We start from the raw sequence: 12367 nt of genomic DNA, 5'->3' as shown, positions 1-12367 counted from the left end.
CCCCTGCCCAGCTGGCATCACCACTGCCTGACCAGCATCGCCCCCTGCCCAGCTGACATCACCGCTCCCCGCCTGACAAGCATCGCCCCCTGCCCAGCTGGCATCACCGCCCCCAGCCTGACCCGCATCGCCCCCTGCCCAGCTGGCATCACGTGTGGGTGATGGCAGCTCCTCTGGGCCATCACTCCCTGGCCCCAGGACACAGCGCGCCAGCTGGGTGAGAGGCACCAAGGGACAAGCCGTGCCCTTTTAAGCAGCATCCTCCGCCTCGGCCCCAACCTGCCGCCAGCCAGAGCCCCCAGTCCCAAGGGTCTCTGTGGAGTCAGGAGACGGCTCTATTCGTCCTCCCTGCTCGGCCTCCTTTGCACCCTGGAGGTCAGAGCAACAGCCTGGGCCGTTTCCAGGGACACCAGGGAGCAGCCTGGAGCTGGCCTGGGTGCCCGCACACTCCCGGCAAGGAAGGGCTGGTGCCCTGGAGGCTCCACGGAGCCAGGCTGGGGGAACTGGGCAGGGCCCGGGGAAGGCCGGGAGCTCTCTGGCACGGCCCGAGGCGGCAGAGTGGCACTCTAGCCAGCACACTTACGGCAGTCCACCTCATCGGAGCCGTCCACACAGTCATTGTCCCCGTCGCAGCGCCACAGCTTGAGGGCGCAGTGCCCGTTCCGGCACTTGAACTCGTTGGGCTCGCACGGGGTAGGGGTGCCTGTCGGGCGGGGGAATCCATCAGTGTGCTGCCTGGGCCCCCCTACAGCATGAGCGCTGCCTGCAGCCAGACACAGCCCCTCCCCAGCGCTGCGCCTGTACCCCCGCACTGTGCCATGCGACAGCCCCTCCCCAGTGCTGCGCCTGCACCCCGCACCGTGCCATGCGACAGCCCCTCCCCAGCGCTGCACCTCTACCCCCGCACCGTGCCATGCGACAGCCCCTCCCCAGCGCTGCGCCTGTACCCCCGCACCGTAACATGCGACAGCCCCTCCCCAGCGCTGCACCTGTACCCCCACACCGTGCCATGCGACAGCCCCTCCCCAGCGCTGCGCCTGTACCCCCGCACCGTACCATGCAACAGCCCCCCCCCAGCGCTGCGCCTGTACCCCCGCACCGTGCCATGCGACAGCCCCTCCCCAGCGCTGCGCCTGTACCCCCGCACCGTGCCATGCGACAGCCCCTCCCCAGCGCTGCGCCTGTACCCCCGCACCGTGCCATGCGACAGCCCCTCCCCAGTGCTGCACAGGGACCCGATTCCCCAGGAATGATCCGTCAGCCAATTGCGGGAGCCAGGCGAGCGAGGGCCATGTCCTGGGCTAGTGCTGCAGCCGCTAGTCTGGCTGCTCTTTTGCTGCCCCTCCTGGCCCATCCCAGCCCCCGCATGCCCCCTACCGCAGCTGAGCTCGTCGCTCCCATCCAGGCAGTCCCGCTCGCCGTCGCACAGGTAGTCCCGGGGTATGCACTGCTTGTTGGAGCAGACAGCCTCATCCCGGCGGCAGGGGCGCTGCTCCAAGGGGTGCCGAACCGGCAGGTGCTTGGAGGTGATGAGCCGGGGGGATGTGGTGAACGGCACCCTCCTGGTAGTGACCATGGGCGTCAAGGGGGTGGTTGTGGGTGTCCGGGAGGTGGCTGGCTGAGCGGTGGTGATGGGCCGGGGTGTGAGGGTCACCACTTCCTGCCGATCTGGGACCAGACAAAGAGAACATTAGCGACCGGAGAGAAACGGGCTGAGAGCCAGAGCCGGGGGCAGGGGATCCAGCCCTGGGATCTGAGATCCTGGGCCAGGCCGGGCAGGGCAGGGGAGCTGGGGGCAGGGGATCCTAGTTCAAAGGCCAGGGACACCAAGGAAGGTATCTGTGATCAGGAGAGCAAGGCTGGCTACAGGGGGTTCAGCTGGCAGGAGGGGCAGCGACCAGGCAGGCAGCCAGGGCCTGCAGAATAGGCAGGAGTGGGATCCAGCCTTAGGGAATGAGGACTCCATGGCCGGGGGGCACAGGACATTACTAGTTCCCTCCCATCCAATCTCAGCTGCCTGTCACGGGGTCATGGCAGCATGGAGGTCCCATGGCAAGGACTGGCGGTGCTGGGCCCTGGGCTCTTTGCTAGCATTGGGATGCCCCTGGCAGTCTGAGGGTGTCCCTGGCACATACATGCTGGGAGGGCTTGTCGGCAGAGCATGCCCATGGGAAGAGCCTTCACAACACACATGCCGCCTCCCCAGCCCGCTGGCATTCCGGAACTCCTCACTGGGGCACTCTGCGGGGGGGGGGCGGTGTCAGCTAGTTCCCGAGGCAGCCACGGCTCTAGGACCACGGGCACCCGGGAACTCCTAGCCCCTGCAGCCAGAAGCCTCCAGTTCCCAGGGGTCGAGGCAGGTCCTGCTGGGCGCAGAGCCCTGGGGAGCTCGCCAGGCCTCCAGGGCAGGTGCCCCCTCTCAGCTGTGCCAGCCCCGCGCTCCCCAGGCCTGGGGACAGAGGGTCTCACTCATAGTTACAGGGGATATTCTGGGTCTGCCACAGCAGGGGCTAAGCCAGGGAACTGAGCCGGGGACAGACCAGCGCTGGGGGAGCTCGGTCAGGCTGCGCAATCCGCTCCCAGGGGGCATCACCTGGGACCAGATGAGCCCAGGAGACCAGCTTGCTGAGAGCAATCCCTCCCTCCGCCGCCCCACAGGGGTCTGCTCCACTCCGGCTCTGGCCTAGAGAAGGACAGACAGAGGGCACGGCCTGGGCAGCAGCGCTCTCTGTTCCTTAGGATCACCGAGGACGGGCGGGGCTCTAGCTTCAAGTTCTAGCCCCAGCTCTCAACTTGGCTGCTCTGTGCCTCAGGTTCCCATCTGCAAAGCACCTTAGGGAGCATGGGGCGTAATCCCTCCCACCTCCAAGGTGGGAGAGCCCCTCAGCTGGAGGCGCCAGGGACAGGCAGGGGGTTCCTTGGGTCTCGGTGGTCGCAGGGAGGGAGGGAGCTGAGGCCTGGAAGCTGCTGGGAGGCATTTAACCCCACCAGAGATCCCGTGGGCACTGAGGGGGGCTCGGGCGGGATGCCTGGCCATCTCTGTGCTGTGAGTGGTTCAGAGAGGAGGAGCTGGTTAGAGGAAGGACATACATGGGAGACCACTATGGGGGATGGGCTGGGAGGATCCAGCCAGGTCCAGGCCTCACAGTCTGGCACCAGGCCCCGCCCCCTTCAATAGCCCTGCCCCTGTCAGTAGCCCCGCCCCTACCGCAGTTCTGTTCGTCCGACATGTCGCGGCAGTCAGGGCGGCGGTCGCAGCGGAACTCCTTGTCGATGCACTCCCCGCTGGTGCAGGCAAACTCCTCCCCGGTGCAGGCACGCACCTCCGGGGCCACTGCAACAGGGCAGGAGTCAGAGCCACGGGGGCGAGGGGAGGTGCCACTAGGGCCCCAACCCCTGGGGAAAGCTCTCAGCCCGGGGGCCAGGGCTCCAGGGCCAGCCCAGTTCGATCTTGGCCCAGCTAGCTCCTGGGATGTCAAATCCCAGCCAGATGGCTAGAGCTTGTTCGCAGCCCCTTCTCCTCCGCAGGCTCACAGGGGGCCCCCAGAGCTCCCCTCGCTGCCCCCCCGCCCCCAGGGACGCCCTACTCTGCCTCCTCCCGCCTCCCCGGACTTGCGCAGCTGCACGGAAATCCCCTCGCTGCCCCCTGCAAGCCCCTGCCCAACTGGAAATGCCAGAAACCCCGCGAGCTGCATGTTCAGGAAGCAAAACAAGCACTGCACACGGTTCGAGGCAGGCAGCAGGTACACACACCACGGGGCATGTGCACACGCCACGCAGCACATGCCTTGGAGCACACACACCATGCGGCAGACATGCCATGGCACAGGGCCCACCTGCCCACGGCACCAAGAGAACCCGGTGGATTTGGACTCCTGCCTGGTGGGTCCCTGCACTAACCAGCCGCTCTGACCTTGGTTGAGTCTGCTGGGCTCAGGTGGGGTTGGGATTGCTTGGGCCTGGGTCTGTGGGGGTCTGGGAGCAGCGCACAATGCAACCAGCAGGGGGCAGTGCTGTGGAGGCTGCAGGCTCACCCGCATTGGAGGTAAGTGCCAGTGCTCTGCAGCGCCACCTCTGGTCAATCCCAGGAGCAGCACAGACAGGGCTCAGAGCTCACCTGGTCCAGGAGCGAGGGGAAGGGGGCCCCTGGTTCCCAGCCCGAAAGCAGGCACCCTGGCACGGCCCTGTGTCTCCTGCTGTGGTGGCACTGGGCTGAAAGCCAGTTCCATGTGCCTGCACAACGGCGCCGAGCCACAGGACAGCGTCTGCGACAACTGCAGGAGGATGTCACCTGCCAGGGCCCCAGCTGCAGGGCCAACAGCCAGGCAGCATCAGGCAGTGGCACCGGAGCCACGCGAACGGCCGGCCGCCCACAAACACGCCCAGCACAGCACAGCAGGGCACGGCCCAGCGCAGGGGAACCTGGAGCCTGCTGGGGGCTGATGGGGCATGGCCCAGGCCAGGGGGGCCAGCATTGGTCTACGCTCCTAACACCAGCCGAAGGCAGGCGGGTAGCGCCCCCAACACACTGGGTACAGAGTCCTCCTGGGGGCTGGCAGCTGGCGTGGGAGAGGAAAGGAGCTGTCTGCGCCCTCTCGCACAGTCCAGACCAGCTCACCCACAGGCTGGGCATCTGGGATCTTTAATCTGCTACTGCCAACTGCTGAGGCACGAACTGGGACCCCCGGGTGCTCGGTGGAAAGGCCTCGCACTGGGTGCAGCAGTGGAAGTCTCTTCAGGCCGAAGGAGCCCAATGCCAAAACCCTGCATCCAACCAGCTCGTGCCAGTCAGCGGGGGGCCTCTAGGGTGCAAGGGGCTACGGGGAGAGCAGGGGCTGCCCCTGCCTTCCCGCCCCCGACCCCCAGCTGCCAATCGCACTGCCAAGGCTCTGGGTTCCCCCTGCACCTGCCGCCTCGCCCAACTCACCTGGCGACTCCCTGGCAATGGGGGGAGGCGGGGTCTGGGCTGCAAGTGAATAGAAGGTTAGAGCTGGGGAGGACGGGGCCCCCCCAGGCCTAAGCACAGGCTACCTGGGGAGCAGGGGTCCCTGGCTCGGGGCCGCCCGGCCCAGCCCTGGCCAGACAGCAGCTCAGTGGACCAGCCAACACTGCCCTTCCTCCCACCTGCCCTCCATCTGGCCCCATGGGTGGCAGGGCCACTATCGCTGCCCCGCAGAGGTAGCACTGCCCCTCGCCTGTCATCTGGGCTGCCAGCCGACCCTCCCAGCGGAACGGCCCCTGCTGTGCCGGGCACCAGGTTCCAGTGGGGTTTGCTGGGCCTGGGCAGGGGAGCAGACAGGCTAGGGAGTCCAGAGTGACACCGCGGCACCCGGGCACCGCAGTGACTGCAGACAGATGGACGGACACAGCCCAGAGAGCAGTCTGGTTCTATAGGAGAGCGACCGGAACCAGTCCGGTCCTGTCACGCAGGCCAGGCCAATCTGTGCCAGCCCCTCTGAGCCACTGCAGGGTGAACCACATGGGCAGACCGGCCTTGGGACCGTACCATGCCCATCATGGGCACAGGCCCCACCCCTCACTTAGTCTGCCAGTCGCCAGGGCTCAACTGCTGGGGAGGGGGCCTCCCGCACACCCAGGATCTGTTCTAAACACACTGGCAGGCTGCTGCCCCCCCGTCCCCGGGCCCCCTTTGCACACTCCAACAGAGCGCAGGGCAGTGACCCGAGCTGGGGATCTGGGCAGGGGCTCGCTCACCTGCCCCGAGGCGCCGGAACTGGAAGCCCTGCGTGGAGGTGATGTAGGAGGCAATGGAGCCGCTCTCGATGACAGAGTAGAGCACCTCGCGGATCTCCCCCTCGTCCAGGTTCCCCTCTGAGCCCACATCCAGCTCCACAAAGGTATAGCCGTCGATTTCCCTGGGGAGAGCGGGGGCAGGGCTGAATGGGGGGAGGTGTGCATGTGTCCATGCGTGTGCTCCGGCCACTGCTCCGTACTGGATGGAAGCAGATTCACACGTGTGCGTGGGTCTCCCAATTGGGATCTGCCTGTCTCGTGTGTTCCTAGTTACCTCCCCCTCAACAGATGATAAAAGCCCTACTACTGCTGTGCTAATGGGGCTGCTCCTTTAGCTCCCACGCTCAGGTGTGTTTGAAACAGCTGCAGTCTGCGGGGGGCTCTGAGCCGTGACCCCCACCCGTCCCCTGCGATGTCTCCAGCTGTGGAGGGCGGGGGGGGGTCTCTTTTTGGGCACGGTGTGTGACTCCCCATGCGCACTCTGGACCCTGGCGCAGGGTGCTTGGGGCACAGCAGGGGCATGGTGCTGACAGCAGGGAAAGCGCCGTCTCTCAGAGATAAATGCCCCATGCCCAGGAGAACAGGGGGCAGAGGGGTCTCCATTGCCCTCCCCACCCCCCGGCACTGCCAGGGGCACCTCACTCACTTGATGAACACCACGCTGACCACCTGCTCCCCACCAATCTTGTAGTACTCGGACTCCAGCTGGGGAGAGAGGCAGAGAGAGCGTCAGCAAATGGTACCCCACGGCCGGGGGCGTGGGGAAATCCTGTGGGAAGCACGGCCTAATGGTGAGCGCAGGGCACCATGAGCCAAGTCGCTGACCCAGCCACCGGCTCCACGCCCTTCCCCCACCCCAGTTTGCCCTGGGACAGTGACCCTGCCTGGAAAGGGCCTTAGAGACTGAAGCCCCTTTCGCCCAGACTGGGCAGCCAGCGCCGACAGACCTCTGGGGCCGAGCAGGGGACAGGGAGTAGCAGGGGCCAGGGCTCACCGTATCCACCACGGCCTCCGAAACCTCCCGGAACTCCTCCGAATTGGCGTCGTCCAGGCGCGGGTTGTAGTCAATGGACTGGGTGAAATTCACCAGAGCGCGGAAGTAGACTGGGCATGCGGAGAGGAGAGACGGCCAGCGTGAGAGCAGGAGGCAGCTGAGCCAGGAGAACCAACTCTATGGCCTCTGCACCGACCAGCTTTACTGGCTACCTCCAGGGATCACCTTGCCTAGCCCTGAGATTCAGCCACCTCTGGGGTGGGTTGCTGCAGCCGCATAACAACACAGCGCAACAGTTAGGACAGGAAGTGAGGAAGACTATGGTATCCAACTGAAACCTGCAGGACCCTGGGACACCAGAAGGCCTCCCGCTGGGTTAGGACCTGGCCAGGCCAATGGAGCCAACACCCTTATTCTGACAAAAAGAGCCGAGGGATGGTTAATGACCACAAGGGGACAGGACCCTGGCTGTGCACCTTGTGCAGCGCAGCGCCCCCTAGTGCTGTGCTGCGGCACTGGCGCTAGCACTGACTGTGGTGGGAGAGCGCCCCCCACTGAGCCCCCAACACTGCCCCCAGCAGCACAGCACCTCCCTCCCAGTGTGACAGTTGCCCAACCCAGGCGGCTCCCACCTAGACCAGCCGGGACCCCCTGGGACGACAGCAGGGCAGGGGATGGCGCTGGGGAGCCCTCCCTCAGGAGTTGGCCGCCCATGCAGGCAGAGGGAGAAGAGCCCTGACCTTCTCCCCAGGGCCAGGCTCCACAGGTCGTGGGGTAGAGGGGGCAGGCCCAGCTGGCTCCCGGGCTGGGAAAATCCTCAGCCCCCATTGCAATTCCAGCTGCACCCTCCAGTGAGAGCCAGCCCTGAAGGGGGCCATGCCGCAGGGGCCGGGCCCAGGTGGGAGCTCTGGGCCGGGGGGAGGGGTTTGTGGAGTCCTGCTAACTGCATCCCCGAGCTTCACACCCCCGAGCTTCACACACATGCTGTGCCAGGAGCAGCCCCTGGCTCCCTGCATCAGGCTGCGGCTGCCAAAGTTCATCCCCCGCTCGCAGCTGCCCTGCGCTGGGAACCACACTGCCTGCATCCAGCCGGGGGCCCCTCCCCAGCACCAGCTGCTCAGCTCCTTGTAGTGAGTAACAGCAGCCCCACTCACCACCTCCCCCAGCCCCTGCAGACAGGCCAGACACCACACAGCTCCCTCACAGGAGTCCCTGCGGCCTGCCCCCAAGCAGAGCCCCCCATTGGCAGGGGCAAGGCCCATGGAGCCCCTCACCACCGGAGTCCCAGGACAGGGTGGGAGCTCCTCCAGCGTGTGGCTGCGCTCTGACTGGGCCTCCGGGCTCTCCCCGCAGGGAGCCCCCAGCTGAGAGCAGCACTGGCTTGGGCTAGCAAACGCCCTAGGGTGCGGGGCCAAGGGGGCACACGGCTCGGCCTTGTCAGAGGGGAGAGAGAGACTGTGCCAGGGAAGTTCCTATGCCCTTCCCCACCCGCACGCTCCACAGCACCTTGTCAGGTATCAGGAACACAGCCCCATCCCCCACCGCATACAATGGCGATGCACCCACGGGTGCCAGGGAGAAACTGGGCCCTGCCTGCTTCAGATTTCCCAGCGTGGGGTCTGACACTAGCAAACCACCACCCGGGCACGTGGCAGAGCTGGACAATCTACCTGCTCTTCTCCAAGGAGAAAAGGGCCTGGCATGGGAGACTGGACTCCTGGGTTCTATTTCCTGTTTGGGGAGGGGAGTAGGGACTAGTGGGTTAGAGCTGGGAGGCTCAGAGTTCCTGAGTTCTTTATCCTGATTTGGGAGGACTGTGCTCCTGCTGGAATTCTGCGCCATTGCACAATGCAGAATTTGTGCAGAATTAATGTTCCCCACTGAATTTTTTTTTCACACAGAATTTGTGATTTCAACCAAAATGCTTCCTTTTTCCTCATGTCTGCCCCTAGCTGTGCTGCCCTCCCTCTTACATTTAGGGGTCTACCAAATTCGCAGCCATGAAAATTGCATCACAGACCGTGAAATCTGGTCTCCAGCCTCCCAGCTCTGAAGGCAGCACCGCTGCTAGCAACAGCACAAAAGTAAGCCAATACCATGCCACCCTTACTTTTGTGCTGTTGCTAGCAGCAGTGCTGCCTTCAGAACTGGGCACCCGGCCAGCAGCCGCCGCCCTGCCTTCATCTTTCTTGTTGCTGTATTGTTACAGACATACTTGCTGACAAGTATTTTGAAATAAATTACCAAAATAATTGAAACTGGCCTGATTATTTTGTTTTATTTTGATAAATAAAATATGCAGAATTTTGAAATATTGTGCATATAATTTTTTATTTTTTGGCACAGAATTCCCCCTGGAGTAGAGAGTAGGGGGTGGGCTGAGGGGTCAGTGCTCCTGGGTTCTCTATCCTGCTTGAGGAGGGAAGTAGGATCTAGTGGATTAGAGCCAGGGAGGGTTGGAGTCAGATTCCTGGGTTTTATTCGCAGTCCTGCAACTGGGTGAACTCCTTCCCCCAAGGTGCCTCACTTTGCCCTCTATAAAGTGGGGAGAAGGATCCTGACCTGTTGGGGAGGTTGTGCAGAGCTTTGAGATCCTGGTAAGGATGGGGCAGGCTTGTCGCCGTGCCCACTGGCGCTGCCTGCCCCTAGCTTGGTTCACCCCATGGAAGTGGGCGGCCTGTCTGCAAGGAGAGTCTGTTTCCTGCCCGATAGCATAGGGGCTGGGGTGCCAGCAGGACTGCTGCAGGGTACTGGAACCAACTGGGGGCAGGGCAGGGGGGCCAGGCGAGGCTTCTCGCTATCCCAGGGGCTGGGAAGAATGGAGAGGGGCCCTATGTGTGGGGCAGGGGCCCCTTTCAGAACGCAGCAGCTCCCCTGCAGCTGCCCAGCCAGACCCCGCCCACACACACCCTTCCCAGGCACCCCCCAGCAGCCCAGGAGAGTCAGAGTCTCCTGCAGGCTGGATGGAGCTGCTCCAGGGCTGCTCCCTGGGGTGCTGCCTTGCAACATTGGCTCACAGGCCCGCACACAGAGCCAGAGCTCTCCCCACGTTCCAGGGCTGCTTCTGCTCCCAGCCAGGCCCTTCCCAGGCGCGGGAGAGGCCGTGCCACCAGCACCAGAGAGGGCAGTGCCAGAGAGTGCTTGGGGCTGGGGGTGGCGGGCCCTGCCTGAAGACAGGGGCTTCCCCCCATTTGCAGCGCCCCATTTCACAGCAAGGTGCTGCCAATCCCTGCCTAGGTGCCCCTCCCGCAGCCCAGGGAAGACAGGGGTGCTTGTCAGGCACACAAAGAGCCCATTGAAAGTGCCCTGTGACCTCGGGGATGGCGGGCAGCCAGGGGGTGGGGTCACCCCTCACACCCTGCCCTCCAGCACAGCTCACCCCAAAGAGCGCAGCCAGGAAACAGCTCAGGGGGAGGCAGCGTGCGGCTCACGCTACAAAGCCCCTTTTCTTGCAACAGTTGGGGCGGGGGTTCAGTCTGAAGCCGGCAACACGTCCCTGCTGGTCCTGGCTAACTACCACCAGCCCAGAGCCCAGCTCTCTGCTCAGCCACTGCTCTGCTTCCGCCAGCCCCTCAGCCTGGCCTCAGGCAGGGCGACGCCCCAGCCCTCCCGCCAGGGAGCTGGGACCTCTTCACACGGGAAATTCAATTCCTGTAGACGCCCTGGGGCTGGCACGGGGTGATCGTTCCCAGGGTGAGCCTAGGGTGTGGCTGGCTCCGGCCCGCATGGCTTCTAGAGGCCAGATGCTGACACGCTGCTCAGGGGCCTGCGGGGATGGGGATTTCACTTGGGTGCCTCGTGGGGAGGTGGCCCCCTCCTCCCAACCAGCGCCAGGCCAGGCACCGAGTTGGACCTGCTGGCCAGCTCCGCAGGCTCCAGCATGAGATTCTGGCCTGGAGCCGCCTACCACCCGCAGGACGGGTGCAGCACCATCAGGGGCAGAGCGAGCTGCCCTCCCACACTGCCCTGCCAATGTGCCCCCAGAGTTCATTGCCCAGGGGAGGGACTGAGTGTCTTTTCCAGCCCAGGAACCCGAGAAAGCAGTGCCAGGGCCAGACGCTCCCTAGTACAATCCACCCTGCCCTGGGTCTCTCTGCAGCAGGCCCCAGGGCTCAGCCATGTCCCTCACAGCAGGCACAGCCCTGGCCCCTGGCCTCCAAGCTCACTGCGCCTGGGCCATGGGCTCAGGAGGGCAGCTTCAGCCCTGCCCCAGCGGGGTATGTGCCCTTGTCATCTCCCACTGGCTACCATGGGCATCTGGGCACAAGAGCGAGAACTCAAGGGCTTTCACGTCAGACTGTGTCGCTCTCTGGCTGTGCAAAAGCAGGAGTGTGCACACGGGGGTGCACACAGGTGTACAATGGGAGTGGGCAAGCAGAGGGTGCCCATGGGAAGCCTTGCACCAGCAACGCTGCCCTACAAACATGCCCAATGGCCCCAGGCAAAGGCACAAAGAATCATGCCCATAACACCCAGTGCCAGGCATCGGCCGGTGCAGCCACGTGCCCAGGGCTGGCAGCTGCGTCCGTACCCGGGCACTGGGAGTGGCACGTTGGGGGCCTTGGGCCAGAGAGCAGCCTGCTGCAGGAAGCCCAGCCGGCTCCCTGGCTTCCCCAGCAGCCACTTTTCCTCCTTTTAAGGAGCCCTCGGTTCCCGGCTGTGCTTTGTTTGCACTTGGCTGGGGAGGGAGATGGAAAAAATGCTTCAGGCTGCAGAGCCCTTGGCTTCCTGCTGCTGCGTCCGGCTCCGGTTGAGTCAGCCCCTCCCGGGCGCCCGCTCCGTGCTGCAAGGAGCTGGGGGCTCCTGGGGCAGACCTGGCTCCCAATGACCCAGTGGAAGGCAGTCTGCCCTGGAAATCACTCCCCTACCCCCAGGACACTGCGCGGTTGGCCCACTCCCTCCCCTGCCTGGGTTCTCTGGAGCTGAGAGCAGGAGCCCAGTCCAGCCCTGTGGCAGGCTCCTCTGGTGGGGCAGGGCATGTGGGGGGTGACACACCCAGCCAGGGGCTCACACTCAGCACAGACCCTGGGGCTCTCCACTGCTCCGAGCTCGCTGCCCTGGGGAGATCTCTGAGCTCATGAGCCCAGCGAATGCCCCTGGCAGGGGGCAGGGTGGCTCTGGTATTACCCAGCTCACACACAGGGGCTGTGTCCCAGAATCAGGATGAGGGCCAGGAGGCAGGTGGTGCCCCAGTGTGCCCACACCGCCAGGGGAGACGGTCCGGCCATGTGACGTGGCCACAACAGTGCAACGTGCGCTGGTGCTGTGAAGGCAAAGGCCCGGCGGGCAGAGAGCCCCTCTACACTGCAATGGGAACCCATCCTCAGTGCCAGGACAAGGTCAGCAAACTGCAGGGAGTTTGGGGCGAGCAATAAGAGTGACGGGGGGTCGCCTTATAGGGAGAGACGGAAGGAGCTGGAGCTGGCCAACCTGGCAAGGGAATGGACTGGGGAGGCCAACGGTGCCCCGGGTGAGGGCTGGGGGCACAGTGCCCTGATCCCAGCCAGCCCCGCGCAGGTGGGGCCTGGGGGCACAGTGCCCTGATCCCCGCCAGCCCCGCCCCGGGTGGGGCCTGGGGGCACAGTGCCCTGATCCCGGCCAGCCCCGCCCCGGGTGGGG

The 12367-nt window shown here is 64.7% G+C and overlaps 1 protein-coding gene across 1 annotated transcript in view; it reads right to left on the bottom strand.

Moving 5' to 3' along the window:
• The window catches only part of HSPG2 (heparan sulfate proteoglycan 2), a 74755-nt gene that overhangs the window by 48242 nt on the left and 14146 nt on the right, over nucleotides 1-12367 (bottom strand). The window contains exons 3-8 of the mRNA XM_029913575.1: nucleotides 6749-6858; nucleotides 6401-6459; nucleotides 5716-5876; nucleotides 3209-3334; nucleotides 1378-1668; nucleotides 584-703 (exon numbers count right to left, since the gene is read on the bottom strand). Of these exons, the coding sequence (XP_029769435.1) occupies nucleotides 584-703; nucleotides 1378-1668; nucleotides 3209-3334; nucleotides 5716-5876; nucleotides 6401-6459; nucleotides 6749-6858 (867 nt within the window). The remainder of the gene's footprint in view (nucleotides 1-583; nucleotides 704-1377; nucleotides 1669-3208; nucleotides 3335-5715; nucleotides 5877-6400; nucleotides 6460-6748; nucleotides 6859-12367) is intronic.

Source organism: Terrapene carolina, unplaced genomic scaffold (genome assembly GCF_002925995.2).
Source record: "Terrapene carolina triunguis isolate 2854851 unplaced genomic scaffold, T_m_triunguis-2.0 Scaffold714, whole genome shotgun sequence".
Classification (NCBI taxonomy): domain Eukaryota; kingdom Metazoa; phylum Chordata; order Testudines; family Emydidae; genus Terrapene; species Terrapene triunguis.
The sequence above is the reverse complement of the archived record's forward strand: the minus strand, read 5'-3'. Positions and strand labels throughout refer to the sequence as shown.